Source organism: Triturus cristatus, chromosome 2_2 (assembly GCF_964204655.1).
Source record: "Triturus cristatus chromosome 2_2, aTriCri1.1, whole genome shotgun sequence".
Lineage (NCBI taxonomy): Eukaryota > Metazoa > Chordata > Amphibia > Caudata > Salamandridae > Triturus > Triturus cristatus.
In genome coordinates this window covers 102,463,573-102,488,302 of record NC_140582.1, presented here as the reverse complement: position 1 = coordinate 102,488,302, position 24,730 = coordinate 102,463,573, and the positions used below count along the sequence as shown (strand labels likewise).

General features: G+C 43.5%; 1 protein-coding gene across 1 annotated transcript in view; it reads left to right on the top strand.

Annotated features, from left to right (window-relative positions):
- Window positions 1–24,730, top strand: part of TRIM14 (tripartite motif containing 14) — a 149,826-nt gene that overhangs the window by 56,898 nt on the left and 68,198 nt on the right. The window contains exon 4 of the mRNA XM_085641111.1: window positions 1,798–1,960. Coding sequence (XP_085497237.1) covers window positions 1,798–1,960 — 163 coding nt within the window. The remainder of the gene's footprint in view (window positions 1–1,797; window positions 1,961–24,730) is intronic.

Sequence of the window (24,730 nt, the reverse complement as noted above, 5' to 3'; positions counted from 1 at the left end):
GTCAGGACCCGCCTCCGCCGGTCACTGGGTAACAGTCCGTCCCTCGGGTCAGCACCCGATCGCTACAGCAAGGGACCGTGTCTCGCCGCTGCTTGTCTGCGGGCCCCTCCAGCGAGCCGGGTCCCTCGCGTGATGCACCAGCCGACGGCAGTCTCGTCTGGCTCGGCGCGATGCCCCGCCTCCTCGCGGCGCCTCTGCTCCGTCCGCGGTCCGCCCGTCACCGGGACGTCTTGGGTGCTGTAAGCCGCTCGCCGGCTTACGCTCGAGTTCCGCTGCTCCCGCTGCAGGTCCTCTCGCTAAACGGGGGGAGATTTAGCGAAAAAACCGAGGCTAGGGGCTCTACGGAGCGGGAGCCGGCAGGGAAGGCGTCCGTCTACTCCGCCATCTTGGCCACGCCCCTCCTTTCTTTTAAACACCTAATTTCTCTCAGGTGATCTATCTTATGCACTTGGTAAGATGTGGACCAGATTTCAACTAATACTTTAACTATTTCGTACACCATATCCCAAAATCCTTTAGAGATCAAAATAAACTCTTCTCTAACCCATCGCGCTTTTCCCATGATTCAAACATTTGACCATTCGTAGCATTTCAAAATCAATGACACCTCGGGTGTTTAGACTTATTCATTCATAAAAATATGCATGAGACGGTATAATAACGGACAAATCAAATTTGCCCACAATGATGTGTCCACGTGATCCATGAAATGAATGGTTAAGTCCATGTGATTATGCTCATTTGTGACAGAGAAACAAAACTCCTTTGTAGTTTATAAGTTTCCCCCCTTATACAGATCTCACTTTAATCACTGCATTAGTACTCCATTTTCAGTCTCGGTGCAATCTCGCCTGTTTGGACGGAAGGTTCATTCATAATGCAAGACAAAGGTGGTGAGATGCACTCCCATGTTATCCATTTCATTTGATATTTTTTACATTTATGTTTTTTCCTTTTACCATGTACAGGCGTGCATGCTTGTTAGCGCTCTGCCCAATCGCGCTGCAATTATAAATCTGAACAAGAAGGAACCACAAGGCTCCCTTTCAAGCTGCACTGCCAAATGAATCTATGAATCAAATTCATTTTTAACTCCTTAGTTACTCCACTTTTCACTTCTTTTTTTCATTTTTTCACCCTTGATTTATTCAATCCATTTTACTCATTTTCTTGACCATTCGCAGTCTTTCACAAAACACGCAGGAGCATCAAATGTTCCACATGCCAAGCTTTATTTAAAAAACCCAATGCATTTCGGGACAACCCTTCATCAGGGGTATCTGGAACAAGATCATTTAAAACAACATCAGTCAAATATCACTCGTCTTACAGTGCATAAACTGAAAGCCACTCCTTTTGAAATAAAACAAGATTGGCATTGGGGCAAAAAAGAAAAAAATCATAAGTGCCCTCCTGTAGGCTTCGTGGATAGATCTAATTTCAAATGTTGCCCTGTATTTTCATAAAGTGCTTTGCAAAAATCAATATCATATCTTCTGTTCACATCAATAACTTCCCAAAAGAGTAGGGAAATTGGGAAAACGTCCAAAATCGGTTTTAAGGAAACAAGAATTATGTTGAAAGACACCCTCTAAAACAGAGAAATAACTGAAATGAGTGATCGTACACTTTTGACATGAAACACCACACCATTATTAAATGTCTTTGTTAAACCAGATCATGCAATAAAATGGAGTGTGGAAAACCTATATAAAAAGAGTGCATTGCTGGTGTTAACTGACCCTATGTTTTGAATATTGGCTGTATATTTGGTAACACTGTGTTTACATTCTCCAGGATTACACAACAACAGAAAGGGAAATAAAGGCACAAAAGACCCCAGCGGAGCAGTGGCATCCAGTGCCTGTAACATTTGAAGATATGCAAAATCACTTTGACACGTTTACAAGAGCTATTCAGACTACTCTACAAAAACCTTTGCGAGAGCGGCTTCAAGAAGGTACTGTATAAAATACATCCTGAGGTAGGCTTGTTTTTCTTATGGTTTTCAAATGATGCACTTTCGCAGTCTGCCTATATTTTTGACCATTGACCATTGCTGCTTATTCACAATATTGCTAAAATGAGTGTTTTTCCAGGTTGCGAGTTGACCTTTTTTTTGTACATTTGAAGCAGTTACTGGGGAAAGGAAAGCTGAAACCCTCTTAATTTGTTTTTATTTTCCATGACGGGGCACATTTTCTGTGCAACCAGTAAGGATTAAGAAACGAAATTTGAGCCTACTTGAAGTGCCCCAAAATGCCAACTTACCTAATAGACATTTCTTGTCATACCAGCAACCTTCACTTGTAAAGCTGAAATGAAGAAGTCTTCAAATAACAGAGGAGTGAGTCATGGGGAATCTCTTGTATCATTTTATTCTGCTTCAGCTGCAACAGTGGAGTCTCTGATCATTCAACAGATAGTCTGATTCAGCTTACAAACTACTCAGCTTTTATACATTTGTAATCACATAGGAAATAGTGAAAAAATATGATCGCAACAAAAAATTATCATAAAACACAAAGATCTTTGAGAAATGCAGCTGTAACAGGATAGTTTCAGACAGCTTGCCATTTATCAGTAACAGTAGTTGATTAGTTTCCTCCCTTTCTCACAATGTCTGGTTACACTTTCAACAAACCATTTTTCACTGACCTTGACAGCACAATGGAGAGTTTGTAGTATTTATAACTAATCATATGAAAACAGCTATGCATCGTCAACTTCCTTACCATCTCCCAGGCCCTGGTGGAGGTTTACAAAACTAAATGAGAGATAAATGCTTTCCTTTCATGATCTTTGAACAGGAAGGAAAACATTCTGCAGTTGAAGCTTTTCCTTAGGCACACAATTCAACTACATTGCCATGGACCCAGCTGCACTCGGCTAAACTAGATAAACATGTTTATCCTGGGAAGAAGTTCATGTAAAGGATACAGAAGAGACAAAAAAGCAATATTAAAAACAATGAATCTCTCTCATCACCATTGTATCCAAGAGACTTTTCCTCTCATAATCCTACTAATCATGTCCCCCAACATCGCTCCAATGTCAAAACGTAGGACATTGCCTTTCAATATGGTTAAAGTCATCATCCTCCAACCCAGCTCTTTCACATTCTGCAGGGGAAAAGGAAAACATCAATTTGAATTTCTACGGGAAATAACACATCTCACATAAAAATTAAAATGCTTGTAATTAAAGGACACCCATTTGGTGTGTTGGCCGTACTATACCCATTCTGCTTCCGATAAGGCACATGAACGTCAATATATGTAGATTTGCAAGGCAACCCAATAAACCAAGGGTCCATAAGTAAAGGTGAACAAAACAGTTCTAGCAAGAAGGTACAACATGTCCTCCCTGCCCCCTCCAGTCAATTGGGCAACCTCCCCACAACCATTGAGGGCAGTAAGCAGCTGCAATATGAGGAGCTTGAACAGAACAGGTTCTGTTGTGAACATAGTTGATACGCCATCGATAAATAATAACGCAATGGAGAATACATCAGAAGCCACAAACTTTAATCGACCCCCAGTGGTGGAAAACACCCAAAGACACTTCTCATGACAATGAAAGCCTAAACATCATAATGAATGGGAGGGGGCAGAGAAACGACACCAGGGCAGAGAAAGTCAACATCTATTAGATCTTCCACTCAAAGACAGCACTAAAGTAACTCCCTAAACAGACCTCATATGAAGAGCAAGGCACAAACACCTCAGAAAGCACCCTTTCAGTAACAAGCATCTGACTGACTCTGCGCACAAAGGCCCAAAAAAGGAAACCACAACCAATCCATGCATAATGTTTTGCCAAAGTACTTCTCACAGGTTGTGACTACTAACAACCAAGGTAGTGCCCTGATGCAACCAAGTCCCTCTCAAGCCGAAGTTTATAAAGAGCAGCATGACAAACCGTGGGCAAATGATCCACAATCATTAATATTTAGAGTGGCAGAACCGTAACCCCAAATCGATCCCAATAAGCAAGGGAGCAGTCTGGATATTGTGGTGGAGACCCAACAGGGATCCAGAGTCCACCACTCCTGCCTCAATGGTAATGGAGAAAAAGACGAATATCCACCTGCGCCATGCTCCAATGTTAACGGAGAAAAAGACGAATATCCACCTGCCCCAACATCAGCAGTAATGATTTTTACCCCAGAATTCAAGTTGAGAGGGCCCTGGGATTCTTTAAACAGGTCAAACATCGTACATCTCCTAAACAACATACCCTGGCTTTCAAACCTCACATCGGAGCACCTTAAATTAGTCAAATCTAAAACCGACTCTTGGATCAGCTGTAGAGATCCACATTTGCAGAGTAGACCAACATTGTAGACACTAAAATTATCATAGCAGAAAATAAGCAATTCAAGGGGTGGGGCATTCTTATCAATGAGCCAGTGACGGGAAAATACCCACTTATTTTATCAAAGAGGCAAAACTCTCCCATGAAGCAAAAGACAGCAAGTGTTCTACTCTGAGGAATGAAGCAAATAATGACCCAGATATGGGGAAAAAAGATCACAGAACACCTGACAAGCAATAGAGGGGACTGGCCTCCACTTGGAGCTTTAAAAAATGCACACTAATAACACCCCTAACAAACAATCTACAGGGGGTTGGCTACTGGCTGCCCTTACAACCAAGGGCTTGCTGAATCCCTAGCAGCAGGGGGAACATCGAAAAGGTGATTAGAACTACCATTAAAAAATAAGCTGGAAACTGGCAGGTTAAATACTCTGATGGACAATAAAAGCACCCTTTAAATAGTTGAACACAGGGGACAACCTAAGCTTTCAAGAAATGTGGTCTACTGCACTCACCTACCTCTATTCCGGGGTGCCACTCAATCCACACAGCAGCTCAGAAAAATAACTTGTTCAGGAGACCTATTGGTGGCCTCCTTATCTTCATGAAACTCGACTTGTGGCTAACAGTAGAGGAACTGTGAAATCTCTTCTATGACGTACAGGCCGCCGAAATCGTAGGCCTGATAATGGATGGAAAAACCATTCCCATCATGGTGGTAAATCTGTATATCAATCCACGCAGGGACCATGCGTCGGCCCATCCATTAGGGCAAAGTAGCACCGCCCCCCTGCTGCCAGTGCTACAAAAGGCGAAAAATAAAAAGTTAATAAAATGAATTTATTACCCTTTTATTTTTCCATTTTCCAAGCTAAGCCATGTTTGGGAGAGGGGCTACTTCTGCTTACTGGCAGCAGAGGAGTGGCGCTCACTCCACTAGTTTACACTGTGCATGTCATTTTGGCCGGCTTTTTTGTGACTGCCAGCCTGACATGAGCTGTGTAATCCTCCCCACCCAGCTGTCTAAGTAAGCTGGGTGGAGAGCAGGTACAGATCCCCAATGCCTGCTGGAGCGTCGAGGGAGTCCACTTCAGCCAATCCTGGTGCTGCTTCCATGCTGCTAACATTAGCAGCAGCATAAGAGCAGCATTAGGATTAGTGTGGAGAATTGCTGCAGCCTGCAGTTCAGTGCTGAGGGACTGAAGAAGGAGGACCGGATGTGAGCCAGTGCATATAAGAGGGTGAGTACATTTTTATTTGTATTTATTATTGTTAACCCACTGATGCACTTGTGTTGCCTTCAGCCTCAACGCCAGAGTTCTCAGTTGTGGTTCATTATAAAATCTGATTATAGTGAGCCATGACTGATAGCTTTGGTGCTGACCAGGCATTGCTGGTCAGTGGTTGCCTCACCAACTATTTAGGGGGCCAGCCGCCTTTGGCAGGGACGTGAAAAGTAAGATCACCATGAACATCACTGACCAGATAAAAACTCTCCTCTGCGAACACCCAGTTCATGAGTGCTTAGAGACTGGCGATTTTAACTCACAAATATGTGTCAATCGGGGAGATCACAAGAAAGCATCTCGTAATACACTTGCATCAGAGAATTTTATCTGTGCTCGGCCAACCATAAATGCGCCCTAGAGGACAAATTAAAACCCATATTTGGAAACATTTCAACACTGGGCTATATTTTTGTGAGCAAACCTTTGCTGAGGTATACCAAGTTCAAACTAAAACTGAAGCGACCACCATCCAATATCAATCTTGGTTAACGTGAGATCAAAGATTCACAGGGGCTGCAACCTGGCTGGCCTTCCACATTCAACCAATGTCGGCCCACATCTTAAAATAATTAAATGGGGCCCAATTATTAAAGCCTTATACTTAAGATGGAAATCAACATTCACTCCACCTGCCCTGGGTGACAAAACGACCCTAGTAGAGAGGCACTAGGGGGCCACAGTAAAAGAGCTAAACACAGACCTAACATCCAATAAGGCCCAAACCAACCCTCATGCACTTATGAGAGGAAGGCTGTCCCAATACCCAGCAAATAAAGAGTTTAAGGAGAGCAAAAGGATGTGTTGTCTTGCAGAACTAAAACACAGAAGGGAAAAACACAAAAAGATAGTCTGGGCTCTAAAACAAAAATACATAGAGTTGGAGTGGAAACACATATTCTCTCTGTTGGCACCAAGCAAGTCATGTTAATTCTTGGGCTTCCGTAATGGTCTGGTAGGCTAATCTACGGGCAAGGAGAAAGCTGCCTCCACCAAAAAATGGGTGGACCACATATCAAACCTCTACATAGATACTGCAAAATCAAGGGCTACAATGGAGAACTTACTTTCTGGAGCCCTAGAGGGCCTTGAGGAAAATCCAATCATAGTCACTGGAAAGGAGACAGTAAACATCCTGAAGTCAATTCGTAAGGATGAAGCCCTGGGGCCAAATGACCTACCAGGCAGCATCTTTAAGGAGGACCTGGCACTAAGGGCATTGTGTATGCATAATCTTTTAATGAATGTATCATGCTGTTTGACATCCCTGAGTCATGGAAAGGCTCCATCTTGCATCAATTTATAAAAAAGGAGCAAATACATTCTCAGAAATCTATAGGCTAATTGCATTATTGCATGTAGTTGGGAAAGCCTTTGCAAACGTACTCCTGCATGAGCTGGAGAATTGGATTTGCAAATAACATCATCCCATGTTATCAAATGGTATTCAGGCCAAATGCCTCAACAATGGAAAACGTGATTGCCCTTTCCTATCTGGGGGCCAAGGACATTAAAAAATCTATGAGCCTGAGCATACACCTGCTTTATTGACTACAGCTCTGCGTTCAATGGAATTGATCGGAATACACTATGGGGCAAACTTGACAATTGAGGAACCCCAAAGCAATTCCTGGCTGCCATTATAATGCTATATACAGACACTTGGGTCCAGATTAAGATAACCCAAACCCATGCCACATCAAAAATACATAAAATCAAAGGCTTGAAGCAGGGGTGCGTCATTGCCTCTACCTTGTTTAATCTATATACAGCTGACTTAGGCTTGGAACTGCTGAAAGGGACTCTCTTTCCACCAAATCTAGGCCAAACAAAACTACCCATTATACAGTATGCAGATGACTTGGTGATATTGGACCATAGGCACATTGACTTGAAGAGGGCATTGGGCATATTACATGCCAATAACACCAACAACTCCCTGCTAGCAAACACCACAGAAACCAAAGTTTTGGTCTTTGGGCAAAGAGCCAAAAAACATCAGTAGGTATGGCACTTGGGCACCCTAATCATAACCACGACTTGCAAATACAATTAACTAGGTGCCTGGCAGTCAGACACTGGCAAACCCTTTCTTCATGTAAAAACCCTTGAAGAAAAAGCAAGCAAAATATAGTTTGTCCTAACCAAACTCTATCACAAATTAGAGAGCCCAACAGCCGAGAGAATCTGTATAGTAACTGGGACAAAATTGCTACCCATCATAAGCTACAGGCATCTCACATTACCTGGCATGCTCACAGGGACGACCTGGCTTGGCAGTTCGGGCTTGACTGTTCCTATGAGGAGCAAGGCCAAGACTTATTTCTGTATGGTTGGGTCCAAACTGAAAGGGCGCGGTGTGCAAAGAAATAATGGATTCTACCCAGATCTGTGATTGGGGGTGAATGTTTAATTTATTCAGCATTTCGTACATCATCTGTTTATTTTGCATTTGTTGCCCTAAGTGGGAAGGGTATGTCCAGACGTGGGTCCCCTGCTCACTATGCCTCTGGATTCAAGGTAGCCTGGCAGATGACGGGTCATACCCTTAAACTAGTCCCAAGATGCTTTTTTCCGGTCCAGGGAAGACCTGCTTTGGCTGTTTGGGCTGGACTGTTCCCATGAGGACTAGGGTAAAGATTGATTTGCATATGGGTGGGTCCAAACTGAAATGGTGTGGTGAGCAAAACAATTATGGATTTAACCCAAATCTGTGACTGGGGGTGAAAGTTCAATTTATTCAGCATTCCATCCATCATCTGTTCTTCTTGCAGAGAGACAGCAGAGCACTGCCATGCAGTTGCAGACAGGTAAATATGAGGTCTTCACAAAACAACAAGACACACACTGATCCAACTGTGGTTCGGGCTGGTGAACATGGACACTGAGTGTAAAATGGACTTCATCAAATACTACCATCAAGTGGCCAGAGCAGATTTTGACTTCATGAAAGGAGCCCTATGTGTGGTATTTCAAAATAAGAAGAGCAAGTGATCAAGGTATATTAGCAATGCAATAACCACACTGAATTTGGCCACAGAATTCTTCACTGATCAAGTCATAATGTTGCAGCACTTAAGGGCAAGCTCCTATCAAAGAAACATGACACAAATGAAATTAGACACATCTCGGGCTCTGTGGGGCTTCATAAATTACATGAAGACACTCCCTATCAACCATACCTGAGAGTGGCTTTGGGAAGACAAGCCCTAAAGAACATTTTGCTGACCAGGCTCCTGACACTGCCCATATGGGAATACAGGGATCACTGGAAAACAAAGCCACCAGGGCAAAGCAGTGCAGGTTGCGCCCATATTTCTTAGAATCTGTAGCGCACTAAGTATATGTGGGAAAGTGAAGTTTGCATGATGTCATGAGTGATGTCATAAGCAGTGCATTGTGGGGGCATAAGTTATGGTTAGCTCGGGTAGCTATAACTTATATCTACTGAATTTCACTGGTTCTGTATAGTGAAATGTGAGCCTGAATATAAAGTCCCTTTAACCTTTGGTTTTTTAATTGAATTTCTAAGGATTTTTAAATTCTATTTCCTAACTATAATGTTACTGTATATATTCACTGGAAAAAAGGTAAAAGGGATGTCATAGTTAGGAAATAGAATAAAAAAACTTGAGCCATAAGGTAACTGTAACTCACACCCTAAGGTATCTATAACTCACGCCCTCGCCATGCACACTTTTCTCATCAATAATTTTGCTGCAAATGTTACAGTGATATTATCAGTGATGTAATAGAAGATGTCATGAGTGATATAATATCTGGGGTAATTAGCAGCGCATGGCGAGGGCTTAAGTTATAGCTACCTTAGGGCAACAGTTATAGTTACTTAAAATAACTCTAACTATAACAGCTGAATTTCTATGGTTTTGTGTATGTGTAAAATCTGAACCTAACTATAACGTTCCTGTAACCTTTAGTTTTTTTGTGAATTTCTAAGGTTTTTTAAATTCTATTTTCTAACTATAACGTCCCTTTAACCTTTGTTTTTTTCAGTGAATTTCTAGGTTATTTTTTAGCGTTAAGTAAAATGCCCATCACAATGTAGGATAGGTGGGGGAGTTGAACGCAGTGCCTGGCCTGGCATTGTGCTGCCCCATCCAAGCTTGCTGCTCCTGTCCCCATGCCATCCATTGTCCATGTCCATGCCCCTGTTCCCTCATTACAGCCCTGTGTGGTCAATGTTTTACCAGTGCTCTTTCCATCTGACATGAACAATTAGCTTGGTGCCCCATCCACCTCCTCCCTCCCGTCTGTTGTCTGAGCCCATGCACCAGCCTCCTTCCTCCTGCCCTGCATGGTCCAATGTGCTGCCACTGCCCTCCATTTAGCTTGCTGTCCCTGCTCATTCCTCCTGCCCTCTGTTGCCCAATTCCAATGCTCATCATTGCCCTCCTGCTTAGCCTCTCTGCTTAGCTACCCTCCTTCTCCTGCCCTCCAATGTCTATGTGCTTGCCCCTGCTCCCTCCTTTTTGCTCACCATGTTCCATGGATCTACCATTGCCCTTCGTATCTACTCTGGGTGTCCTGTTGAGCTGCCACTGCTCCTCCCACCTGCCTGGCATGGTCAGATGACTGCAGCATGTCCCTGCCACCTCCACCCTGCTTGTCGAAGTTCTATGCCCCTATCCCCTACCTCCTGTCCTCCATGGTTCATTTTGCTGCCACTCCCTTCTGCCCTTCATGCTCTGTCGTGCTGTATCTTCTCCTCATGCCTACCCCGCATGGTCTGTTGTGAAGACCCTTTCCCTGTCCTCTCTTGCTTGTGTCCAGCCCCTACCCATCTCTTCTGTCCTTCATGGTCCTTTGTGCATGCCCCTGCACCCTCCCTCTTGCCCACCATGGCCACTGTGCTGCCACTAACCCTCTAGCTTGCCATGCATGGCCTTCTGTGCTGCCACAGCACCTGCCACCTTCCCTCCATTGTATGTCATTATAGTCTCACTTTTGCCCTCCATGGTGTGTTGTGCTTCCAGTGCCCATTTCGCCTGCCCTGCATGGTCAACTTGCTGCTTCAGCCCTGACCCCTTGCCCTCCGTCTTCCATGTGCAGGCCCCTAGCCCCTCTCTCCTGCCTTGCCTGGTCTGTTGTCATGCCTCTGCCCCCTCCCTCCTGCCCTTCATGGTCATTTATGCTGCAACTATCCCTTTTGTCTGACCGGTATGATCAGCTTGCTACCCTTGCCTCTTTCCCCTCTGTTCTCTGTTGTCCATGTTTATGGCCCTGTCCCCTCCTATTGCTTTCCATGGTCTGTTGTGCTGCACTGCCGTCCCACTTACCCTGTGCGGTATATTGTGCTGCTACAACCCCTGATGCCTGTCCTGTAAGGTCAGTTTGATGCCCTTGCCTATCTCCCTCCTGCCCTCAATGATCCAATGTACCATACTTGCCAACATTTTGAACTTGGTAAGGGGGAGATTTTTGAGAAATAATACCTGGGGAATTGATTTTCCACATTGACCTACACTGAAAAGGAGGAGATTTCAGGCAGGAGACAGATTAAATAAATCCCTTTTGGGCTTAAAAATATCGGAACCCTTCTGCCTGAATCGGGTCTGTTGGCATGCATGGTAGTACCACCACTGCCTCTTCCTTCTGCCTCCAATGTCCTGTTATCTTCCCACAGCCTCTCTTGCCTGTCCTCCATTGTTTGTTGCCCCTGCCCCCCTTTCCCCTGCCCTCCACTGTCCGTTGTGCTGCCACTGCCCCTGCTGCCTGCCCAGCGTGGTCTTCTTATTGCCTTTGCGCCCTCCTCCCTTCCCTCAATTTCCAAGTTGGGGCCCCTGACATCTGCCTCCCCACAGTATTCTAATCAACAACTAGATTGTTAACATTCTATATTTATCACAAAAGTGTGGCACGCATGACGTCATCTTGATATAATCAAAACTGTTTACCTAAAGCATTTCCTTTAGAAATTATAAAAATTAGAGGATCCTATTCCCATAGAAGTTATGGTTAGTGCTCTAAAAAAACAAAATTAGTACATATTTTCTAAGTTCTCAAATAACAAAAAAGAACATTTAAATTATTTGCTGTCTTGATTTTTTTTATCCAGTTGATCATGTGAATATATGTTGCACTTAGGGGAGAGAATGTGGCGTTACGGCCAAAGCTGCAGACTTTGCAACTGGGGAACCAGGTTCAAGTTTCAGCGTCAGCTCGACATTGTGTGATCCTGGGAAAATCACTTAATCTCCCATACCGAAATCCCAAAAAGAATGTGTCCTTTTGAAATGTAACTGATGCTCATGTAAAGCACTCCAATACCTTCAGGTCAAGTTTGCACTATATGAAACTGCACAAAAACTAAACAATTAAGTTTTGTGCACACTTCTGACATTGAGCTATACTTGTGCTAAATTTTGGTGATATTTGTGCTACATTTGGGCTCCTTTCTCTCTGGTGGGCATCTTGTGAGACTTATTTGTTATGAAGCATCCTAATCTCCTCATTTAGTGCAGTATCTTCAGTAGAAAATGCTTTCATTGTTCCACTGCGATTCCATCAAGATGGTAATCGGATGTACCACACTTTTGGCATAAATTCAGAATGTTAGCACTCTAGTTGCTCATCAGAATACTATAGCAAACTGCTTATCGCCCGGGAGTTAACTGGCAGTGTGCTGCTGGTTTTGAAAGATCATGTTTCAGTCTGCATGTCAGAATGTTTTAATGCAATAGAAGAGGAAGATATATGAGAACTCACTTAAAACGTGTCCAAATTTTTCTTTCTACAGCACTAACCATGTTTTCTATGATAAAATGGAACCCTCATTTTGTTCTTTTCTAAATTAAATGTTCTAAGTTTTACCAGTTTGATTCAATTAAGATGGCTTCAGGTGTGCCATACTTTTGTCATAAATTGGATTTTTAGCGCTCTATTTGTTCTTTAGAGCACTCTAGGAAGCTGCAGTAGAATACAAGGGAATCAACTGACAGGCTGCTCCGGTTGAAGTACAACAGGAAGATATTTGAGATCTCATTTAAAGTGTGTCCTAATCTTTCTTTCTACATCCCTAACCATAATTTCTATGAGAAACTAAACCTCCTCATTGTGTTTCATTCTGAATTAAATGTTTTAAGTTTTACCAGTTTGATTCACTCAAGATGGCTTTAGGTGTGCCATACTATTGTCATAGGTAAGACCTTTTGCGCTCTAGTTGTTCTTAAGAACACTCTGGGAGGCTGCAGTGGAACACATGGGATGATGGGAATCAACTGACAGGCTGCTCCTGTTGGGAGTACATGTTTTACTGAGAATGTCAGAATTAATTCTCATATTGCTGAGAAACATAGTGTGAATTTACAGAACATATGCTCTCATTTTAGCGTCCTGAAAATTTTCTATAACCTCAATGGGAAAATCATGAGAAAACTGTTTTCTCTCAAACATAATGAAATGATTTTTTTTTTATAAAGCGCAAACATTCACCCGAGGTTGTCAAGGCGCTAGCTCATCAGACCAAAAGATACCAGACAGATTTTACCACATCAGAGATTAAAAAGTCATGTCTTTAGCACCTTTCTAAAGGCCAACAGATGGGTTTCTTCCTTTAGCCTTAATGGAGGCGAGTTCCAAAGTCGGGTAGTACCGACCAGGAAGCTTCTTCCTCCCCAAGAACATTTTTTGAACCTGGGAACTACCAGGTTATGAGCATAGGCTGAGCGGAGATGATGGGCCGGGATGTAGGGCTGCAAATTCTGTTTAAAAAAAGAAGGTCCTATGCCATGAATAGCTTTAAAAGCTATACAGAGGGCCTTAAATTTGATCCCTCTTTTCACCGGCAGCCAGTGTAGCTTCGGTGGTGGTTTCGGTTCTAGTTTTATCCAAGGCCGACTACTGTAAAAGCCTTTTTATTAACCTCCAGAAAAAATGTCTGTCATAGAGACAGATTTTTGTTTTGGGATGTTCAACAGTAGACATGCTGCTGCGTTTTGCACAATCTGTAACTTTGTCAGACATTTTTTCTGGAGGTTAATAAAAAGGCTATTACAGTAGTCTTATATAACACACAAAAAGGATGAAGGGGGTCCAAGGGAACGAATTTTAAGACCCGCGAGAAGTTTTTTTCCGCAATACGTAATATGCAACACACAAATAAACTCTCGGGTCTGAGCAACTTTAGAACTAGAGCATGAAAGGAGAAATACTATATTTAAGCTGTGTCTGAAATGACAGTGACCTAATCTGGAAAGAAAGAAATCCCTTTTAGGATGAATGCCCTCACTCACCAGAAGGTGACATGCTTCATCATTTGGGCTTTTTCCTCTCAGTGGGAAAACCTAGTCCCACTGAGACCTACAACCACCACACTGAGAGGTGGGAGCTCAGGGATGTTTTTAGGATTTTAGGATACTCAGATCCCAAAGATGAGCACTAATGTGAGGTGAGGGCGCAGCGCAAAAAAATACAAAGATGTGTAAAGTGTGATCTAAAACTGGCTAGCGCTACTGAAAAAATGATTTTTATTGGCTCATTAGCCCTGCCAGAGATAAAAACAGTGCAAAGCAGTTGCTATTGAAGACTGCTTGATGACAAAGGTCAACATGTTTCAGCCAATGACCATCTCAAAAGTATGTGTGGCTTTCATCAGGACCAAAAAACAAAGCTGCTGCTAGAAAGTGTTACACACGTGCAAATAAAGTTTGAAAAAAGACCAAACCAGTTAATGCTCTTGCGGATACAATCTCGCTGGAACTTGTCTGAAAATGAGAAGACACATATGGAAATAAAGTAATTATCCAAACCTAATTATTAGATAACAGTCGCGTCTGAAACACTAATATATGTGGCTCAAAGGTAGTGCATATGCCCAAACTGTTAGGAAGCTCTAGTAATAAAGACTCACCCAATCTGTGGGACAAGTAGGCCCACCTCACCCTGGTTACAACTCAGGAAAGGGAGCCCCGCTCTTTTTTTTCCACAAAAGATACTATTGACTCATCTACAGAAAATATCAACACCGGTCTTAGACCACGTTCAACTTTTAATCCTCCATCACATTTGATACCTGTGCAGGTCGCTACTTTTGAAAAAGCGGTCCTTAAAGATGTTGAGGAGTTGTTCCAACACAACATGAGACATTATCACAATCTTCCCAAACTTGAACAAAAAGCATTGAAAGAGCTGGCTAAGGATGAAACCATCGTGATAAAAGCTGCGGACAAGGGGGGTGCTATCGTGATTTTGGATAGTATCACATACAGAACAGAATGCATGCGACAATTAAACAACAGAGATGCCTATAGACCCCTTAAACTGGATCCGACCAAACGCCTTTCCTGCGAGATCAAAGGGATGATAGATGAAGCTGAAGATAATGGCTGGATCACTGATCATGAGGCAGTTTTTTTAGCGGTATCACATCCAGTTGTACCCTATTTTTATGTACTTCCAAAGGTGCATAAAGGACAATCACCTCCTCCAGGGAGACCAATCATCTCTGGTATAGGTTCCCTGCTGGAACCTCTATCAACTTTTGTTGATTTTATTCTGCAACCATTGGTGCTAGAGATGCCTACGTATCTTCAAGATACAAAACATCTATTGCGCCTCTTGGATGACATTTCTTTCGATCCTGAGCAAGACTTCTTGGTTTCATTTGATGTAGAGGCGTTATATACCTCTATATCACAAGATGAAACGCTAGCAACAGTTGAGATGCTGTTACAATCAAAATCAATAGATAGCATCACCCCAGTGCACTTCATTATGATGTGCGCATGATTGGCCATGAAGGAGAATTTCTTCAGATTTGAAAAAGACTTGTTCTTACAAATATCGGGAACATCTATGGGCAGCATTTTCGCGCCCAGTCTAGCGAATTTGTATGTACACATGTTTGAGCAGTCCATAATATTCAGAGAAGACAATCCCTTCAGAAGCCATATATGCATCTGGAAACGATACATCGATGATGTATTTGTAGTGTGGAGGGGATCATCTGACAGCATTATGGCTTTCCACACATGGATGAACACACAGAACAACTTCCTGAGATTCACAGTTGAATATTCGAATACAAGTTTACCATTTTTAGATATTCGAATTTTTCCAGAGAACGGAGGGCTGGGTACAGAATTGTATCGTAAACCTACGGCCCGTAACTCGTTATTATCTTTTGAGAGTTTCCATCCCAAATCCCTCAGGGAGAACCTTCCTTTTGGCCAGTTTTTAAGAGTAAGGAGGAATTGTTCATCCATTGACAAATACAATGAGCATGCTAAACTCCTCAGCACTCAACTGAAGGAGCGTAATTACCCCAAGAAAGTCATACGCATGTCTCGAAAAAGAGCAGCAAACAACAATCGAGAAGCTCTGATTGATTTGCCCAGCCCAAAAGAACCTTCAGGTAGACTCACCTGTGTGAATACTTACAATACTTACTCCAACAAGATCAAGAGCAGTATCCTCAAACACTGGAAGATCCTCAACATTGGTACAGAGGCCTCAGCACCTCCACTTTTTGCTTTTAAAAGGAGTGCTAACATCAAAGATCACATTGTACACACCAGACCGAGAATCTTGCACACTGCAAGTGAACAACAGTCACTATGGGGGTTGCCACCGGTGAGAGGCCATTACCCCTGTGGCTCATGTGCGGCTTGTCCACAGACTTCACATATGACAGAAGTGGATATTGGCACTGGAAAACCTTGGTTGTTGCAGAAACACACTAATTGCAATAGTGATAATGTCATCTATCTCATCACGTGCCCCTGTCTCATGCGGTATGTGGGTATGACTACACGAAAGGTTAAAACTAGAATCCTTGAACACAAGAGCACCATTCGGTGCAAGAGGAGGGCTACAAAAATGACAAATCACTTTCTGGATCTTAACCATCAGGCAGATGACTTGTTGTGGACTATTTTGGAGCAGCCCCTCATTCCCCAACATATTACAGACATTTCAAAATTTCTCTTCAGAAGAGAACAGCGGTGGGTGTTCCGCTTAAAAAGTGACATCATAGGGTTAAATGAGGGCATTCCTTGGTTGTCTCTATGACCTCACACCATTTATGTGAGTTGCCATCTGTAATTCTAATAAACAATTGATTGTTGAAATATTTGCATACCAGACATACAAAACAACTGTGAATGTGTCGATCTTTTCCAAGATCATGCTGTTGAGTATGTAACCCCCTTTTCCTCCGTTTGTTTGTTTACCTTTTTAGTTAACTGTGGCTCTGCCATCTACTGATTCCCATACTTGTTGTGGGATATGACACATGCCTTCTAGCGATTTCCATATTTATTGTGGAAAATGGTAAAGGCTTTCTGCTGAAACTGGGCCTTCTGCAACTATGTAAAAAACGATTTGCCTTGCATTCAGGGACTCTGCTGTGTCCATTAATTAATAAAGCTTGTGCTCTTACTTGTATCGTTTTAAAAAAAAACACACACATCCCCGTTGCTGGGTTACAGCCTCCAACCAATCATTGTCGTTTTTAGGCGGGCTTCACTAACAAAACTATATGGTATGAGTGATATTCCAACACGCATGCGTTTTTTACGGACACTGCTTCCCTAACAGCTAGCGCCCTAATTGAGACAGGCAGAACTGCAAGCCATCCACTGGGTCCTTACATCCTTCCGTGAGTACAGGCAGTTCGGTTAGACACCCACGGGGTCCTCACATCGCCATTCGGAGTTGAAAACAGATGGGTATTTATCCTCACTTCTCCCACCCCGTCGGCACCTCCGGTTGCAATTTATGTACATCAACGGAGTACCGACGGAGAGGTGAGTGCATCGATACGAATATCAGTGAGTGCTCGTCTTATGGTTTAGCTCCCAAGTATGTTGTAATTGTCCTTGTCCTTAGACATGGCGTGGTTTTCCGGTGATGGATTTCTCGGCATGAACCCGGGTTCGAAATTCCCAGTCGCCTAGCTTTTTTCGTTTTTGACCACTTTTAACAACATCAATGAGTGGTTGTTATATGTACACCTTCTGGATGTAAATAGTGACATATGTATTACACTATATGTCATTTGATTCTGATCTTAGTCTGTTGGTCATTACTGATATTTTTCACATTTCCTGGCACCATTGAGTAAGCAAAACATACTGATGAGTTCACACTTGCTTATCTTTACAGAGCGGGGCTCCCTTTCCTGAGTTGTAACCAGGTTGAGGTGGGCCTACTTGTCCCACAGATTGGGTGAGTCTTTATTACTAGAGCTTCCTAACAGTTTGGGCATATGCCCTACGTTTGAGCCACATATATTAGTGTTTCAGACGCGACTGTTATCTAATAATTAGGTTTGGATACTTACTTTATTTCCATATGTGTCTTCTCATTTTCAGACAAGTTCCAGCGAGATTGTATCCGCAAGAGCATTAACTGGTTTGGTCTTTTTTCAAACTTTATTTTCACGTGTGTAACACTTTCTAGCAGCAGCTTTGTTTTTTGGTCCTGATGAAAGCCACACATACTTTTGAGATGGTCATTGGCTGAAACATGTTGACCTTTGTCATCAAGCAGTCTTCAATAGCAACTGCTTTGCACTGTTTTTATCTCTGGCAGGGCTAATGAGCCAATAAAAATCATTTTTTCAATAGCGCTAGCCAGTTTTAAATCACACTTTACACATCTTTGTATTTTTTTGCGCTGCGCCCTCACCTCACATTAGTGCTCATCTTTGGGATCTGAGTATCCTAAAATCCTAAAAACATCCCTGAGCTCCCACCTCTCAGTGCGGTGGTTGTAGCCCTCAGTGGGACTAGGTTTTCCCACTGAGAGGAGAAAGCCCAAATGATGAAGCATGTCACCTTCTGGTGAGTGAGGGCATTCATCCTAAAAGGGATTTCTTTCTTTCCAGATGAGGTCACTTTCATTTCAGACACAGCTTAAATATAGTATTTCTCCTTTCATGCTCTAGTTCTAAAGTTGCTCAGACCCGAGAGTTTATTTGTGTGTTGCATATTACAGTAGTCGGCCTTGGATAAAACTAGAACCGAAACCACTAATTTCCATAGATTGGCCAAAATAAAAGGAAGAATCCTTCTGAATAATTTTAAAGTGTGGAAGGATGTCGAGGTAACCTGGTTCACATGACCCTCAAAAGAGAGCCTAGAGTCAAACATGATTCCTAAATTCTTTCCTTTATTCACTGGATTAGGTAAAGAGCCCAACTCGGCGGGCCACAGTGCAGAAGACCAAAAATTTGTATGGCCACCAAAAAGTAGAACTTTGGTCTTCCCGGAATTCAATTTCAGACAGTTCGCTGCCATCCAGTCCCCCACTTGAAGGAGACAGGTGTGGAACTGTGCTGCTATGTCTGATGGTGTACCTGTAACAGACACCAAAATCTGAGTGGCATTGGCTTGGAAATAGCAGAGAAGCCCAAAGATTGAATAAGCCTTGCCAACGGAGCAACATAAATATTAAAAAGCATAGGGCTCAACGAAGAGCCCTGGGGTACCCCACAGGGCAACGTGAAGTTAGGTGACTTAAAATCTGAAAGAGCCACAAACTTTTCCCGCTCCACCAGCAAATGCTTTCCCTTTAATACCGATCCTATCTAAGATTTTCACAATTTTTGATGATTCACAGTATCAAAAGCGGCCGAGATATCAAGCAGCACTAGTGCTGCACTGCCTCCCGCATCAACTGTCTGCCTGATCAATTTGGACGCTGAAATTAATGCCAACTCAGTACTATGATGCTTCCTAAAGCCAAACTGAGTGGTATTCAAAAAGGAATGCTTTTCAATATAATCAGATAAAACACCATACATGGATTTTTCAACCATTTTTGCAGGCAGAGGGAGTATTGAGATATGGCGGTAGTTACTAGGATCTGTCCCATCAAGGTGTGCGTTCTTCAGGAGGGGAAGGATGGATGCCAGTTTCCAACTAGTCGGAAATATAACAGAGAGAAACATTTGGTTCAAAATAAAGGCCAAATGAGACGCAAAGGCTTCTGGTAGTAGATGGAAAATTTTAGGTGGGCATGGATCCAGTGGAGAGCCTGATTTAGTAGACAGCAGAAGAGCAGTGACCTCATCAACAGACAATGGGGGAAAAGCAGATAATTCAGGAGGGTCGCCAATTTCTGAAGTAACTGATGGCAATTCCCTTCCCTCCCTAGCTTTTGTTCCGGTCTCCAAAGAGGATACTGTCCCTTGGGACACCCGTTGGGAGAAGCCACCATATACTGCACTAACTTTGTCTTGAAAAAACGTGGCTAGTGAGTTTCAAAAAGTCTGATTCATTGGTAAATCTACCATTTCCGGATATTTGGCAAATTTTTTCACTGTGGAAAATAGTTCCTTGGTAGGGTTTTTTGCAGTTGTTATAGCTGTGGTAAAGTAATAAGTTTTCTCCTCGTGCACCGATTTTTTATACTCCAACAAGGCTTGTATATAAGCAATTCTGTCGTTGTTTTCATAATTAAATCACCACTTCCATTCGAGGCGACGACATTTTTGTTTCAAAATTCTAAGACGTTCAGAGTACCAGAGTTCCGTGTATCTTGCCCTATGATTGACCAAGGATTTGATCGGTAACACCTGATCAATAGTACTCCTAAGCCATTTCTCAAATGAGGCAGCAGCCCCATTTGGATCTTCTACGAGGTTAAGAGGGTTCTGGGCCAAGGAATTTTCGAAAGTATCACTTACAATCGTATTCCAAGCCCGAACCCTTCTCGGCTGATTATTTTTCGGTTTTGCTCTCTGCACATTTTGGAGAGAGAGAGAAAACATAACAGCTCTATGGTGTGACCAGATTAGAAGCAGCGACGGAAGACAATCTAAAGACAACCCATCCAGCAAATGTCTCCCCAAATGTGTGCTGCCAGTCACCTGCTGAGTGAGGCCAAGGCTGTTAGTAATGTCCAAAAAATACATTGCATCTTTGTCCGTTGGGTCTTCAAGGTTAAGATTAAAATCACCTAGAAGTGTAAATCAGAAAACTGAGAAATTACATCCAAGGTTTTAGTGATAGTATTTAAAAAACACAGCCCGGGGACCGGGAGGCCGGTAGAGTAGAATACCATTAAAAGTATAATGGTTATCAATTATAATTTTAAATATTAAGGATTCCAAAGTTGATTCATTATTTTGGGGACTAAACGTCCCTTTCCACTTTCTTCTAAAGATCAAGGCCAATCCCCCACCCCTTTTTCCTACCCGATCTTGCCTGAACATAGTGAACCCAGCATGAACGGCCATTACTAGTTCTGAATCTGATGCGGAGGCTTCCCCCCATGTTTCTGTAATAAAGGCTAGGTTCACACCATGTGTCTCCACAAACATAGCAAACTCTGAAGCGTGCTTGCAGAGAGAGCGTGCATTATCAATGTACACAATACTGTCTTCCGTCCACACAGCTCGTTTGGGCCAAAAGTAGAGCTAGATGACATTAATTGCGGCTTACATGGGTGAATATGACAACTGCAGTCGGGGCATTAAACCGGTGCTTCAGCTCAAAGACTGATGGGACTAAACTTCCTACAACACTTACCATCAGTGTTGTAGCCTTGTAGTTGATCCCGAGTATAGCTCGGCCCTGGGACAAGTTAAGAATCAAAACTGGCAGCATCCCTGGCACTAGGCACGAGCCAGGTGCGGACGGGCGCAGACGGGCTTGCCTTTGGCACGCCGGTGGCGCGTCCGCTGCGCGGCCGCTTAGCGGCTGTGCTTTTATCCCTGTCACCGCTAAACATCTAGAGCACCAACCCGCCCTGATGTGCTTCCTGAAAGCAGGCGGAAGTGCAACTACGCAAAACCTTCCCCGTTACCCCCCAGAGATGTGCAAGTTTCCCTGGTGGAGGTGAGAGCAAGTAAATCAGGTTTTTAAAAGCCGTCAAAATTCATACAAACAGTTTCCACACAATAATAGTTTAAAAGGCAGAAGATAAAAAACACGATCTTTCAGTCACTTTTAAAAGCACTACATGGACAGAGTGTCCTGCTGTCTCAATTATCTAAGAGCAATCGATAATGTATGAAATCCTAGCTTAAGCTTTTTTCACAGGGTAAAATCACCTTAGAACTCAACACAAATCCTAAAATAAGTATGGTATCATCAACAAAGTATTTCTCCTTTTTGTGACACTCAAAACCTGACATTTACTACAATGCCTTTCATGGGGTGCTGTGAGAAGCTGGCCTGGTATTTGATGTCCACTAATGTAAGTGGGCACCTTGCACCAGTCCAGGTGACCTTTATGGTGATTTAAGAGGTCTCAAACAACCTTAGATAGCTATCCAAGTGGTAGCGGTGAAGAGCAGCCTTCAGGCTTAGTCTTGAAGGAGTGTAAAGCAGCTTGTTTTATCAAAATGCATTCTTATAGTATAGACTAAATGAAAAAGAACCACACAAAGTATTTATAAAAATATGTATTTACTATATAACACTATCTAGTACGTTACAGTATCTCCCACACGGGGATAGACACAAAGCACACAAAACTAAAGTAAAGAAATCACAGTAAATAGCACTAATACACAGTGGGTCCCGGGGGGGGGGGGGGGAACCTTATACCAAGAAAGTGGTATAAGAACCACGACTTGAGTCAAGACAATGTTGAGAGGACATACAATTGCTGGGGACCCTCAGAATCACCCAAGGTCAGTAGATAGGGACCCCACGAAGAGCGTGTGCAGTGTGGGAACACAACTGCTTGTTCATTACAAGTCTATGTGCAAGCCGCGGTTGGATTTATAAAGATTAGGGACCCTTCACAGTGGACCTTGAAGAAACCCTGTGGAAGACAGAAGGTTGGAGAGCCACCCCACCTGTGGCTACCGTGGTATACAAGTTACCTATCCCAGGGAAGCTGGGTGCATAGGTGTGAAGTGGTTTCAGAAAAAACGCTGTCGAACCCAATGGAGGACTTCAGGAAAGTGACGCTGCTGGAAGTGGAGAAAGTGTCCGGAGGAATCCAAGCATGGATTCTTGAAGAGAAGTACCTGAAAGCAGAGGAGATAGAGTCTATGTCACTCAGGGGTGAACAGGAGACTTAGAAGACGGATGTCCTCCGATGTTGGGTGCTTCAGGAAAGATGACGGTGACCATGACTCTGCAGCTGCGAGGACCAGGCAATGCTGAGGATGACCTGGACCCGAATACGAGCTGTCTAACAAAGGATGTCGTGTGCTGAGGGGTTGGTGTCTGGTAGGAGCACCAACAAGCCTTGGCAAATGCAACGTATGCAGGAAGTCAAGAAGGTGCACGGTTGGGACCAGCAAGGACCAGGAGACTCACCACAAGCAGGGGAGTCAGGGCAGGCCCAAGCAATCAGGGCAGCCCAAGGAAAATAAAGGTGACCCTCAAGTGGACCCACAGGCCAGAGGCACAGGAGTTGCGAGAGGACCTAAAACAGCTCACCAAAAGATGCAGGCGACGATGCACACAATGTGGTGTGGCCGAAGATTCTGGTCACTGGTGGTGCTCGAGGTTCGGCTACTTGGAGCCAGAAGATCTTCCTACAAAGATGTCAACAAGCCTTTGCAACTGCAAAGGGGATGCGGTACTCAGGAGTTTGGTTATTGCAACCCACACAAGGACTACTGGCCTCAAACTTGGTGAGAGAGTAGAGCAGGCCTCAGGAGTTGGGGGAAACCACCTCCTGTGTTGCAGAGCCCACGGAGTCCGTAGGAGCTCAGGATCTGCAGACCGGTCGACTTAGTTGCATTGCCTGTGAATGTAGAGGAGGGACTCCTTAACTCCAAGGGAGATTATTTCGGTGGTCCTTGATGCTTCACAGGACTTGGAAGGTTCCTGAATGATGCACAGGCACAGACGATGCAGCAGACTGGAAGGGCGATGAAGTCAGACCCATACAAAGTCCAGCGAAGTCCAGAGTGCACAGGGACACCAAATGTGCCCTTCATGCAGACTTTCAGGCGCTGGCAAGTGCACCATTTATGGTGTGGGGGTATGATTCTGACATGTTTACGAGGTGCCTCTCTATATAGTATATGGCTGCTTCACTGACAACTGGGAGAATGGACTCCGCAGGCTGCAGGGGTGTCCTGCTCATGCAGGGGCACCCTCTCACTTAGAACCAAGCACCCTGCCTTCAGGATTGTAAAGGCCTGCTATAGGAGTGACTTGCAGGTTTTAAGTGCAGTGACCCTTAGATATAGTAAACCTATATATTTAATAAGTGGTGCATGCACCAACTTACACAGGCTGCAATGGCAGGCCTGTAGTTTCATTTTGAATGGTCTCTCAGGGGTGGCATAATACATGTTTTAGCCCATGAGAGATCTCTGGGGTACCTATGCCCTGGGTACATGGGTACAATGTACTAGGGACGGACACGGGTACCCCAGTATCCAATCTGGGGTGTTCCTAAGTACAGAACACAACAGTTTAAGGAGAAAACAGATAGACTGGGGTCCTGATTCACAGGATCCCAGTCAGAATAGTCAAAAACAGCATCAAGCAAAAAGTGGGGGTAACCATAAGAAGCAGATCTTACTTTCCTACAGGTGCTATTATGTATATTGGTTCCAAGATGCCTACGAGCACTTTCTGGTTGAAGTTCTGACAGCCAATCAGATCTCACCATAAGATCGGTGCTTAGGGTCTGCCCTGATATCCTTATTTGCTTTCCCTTGAATTTCTCAACAACTACTGAACCGATTTACACCAAATAACTGAAAGCGTGATCTACAAACCAAAATCTTTCTTCTTGCCAAATTTGGTGTTATTCCGTTCAGTGGTTCGGGCTATAGTCGTGTTCAAAGCTCCTATGGGAATTAACATGGGAAATTGTATCCCCCCTCCTATTTCTCGGCCCCAGCTTGACCGTAGCTTTACACGCACAACAAGACTCACTATGACACTTTTTGGGGAACATTTTGTGAACATTCATGAAAGATCGCCAAAGATATAGGCAAGTCAAAAAACACTTTTCCTATGGAAACATGGTCCTAACTATAAATTAGGGTATAAAGGTGGCAAAGGTTACAGGATGGTAAGGGTGTTTTAAGGGTTTAGGGGTGAGTCGGAGCATAAGAAAGTAAGGGTTTTAGTAGGGTTTAGGGATGGGTAGAGGTATAGGGTGGTAAGGGCATTTTAGGGTTTAGGGTTGGAAAGGGGTACAGGGTGGAAAGGGTGTTTTGAGGCCTTAGGGTTGGGT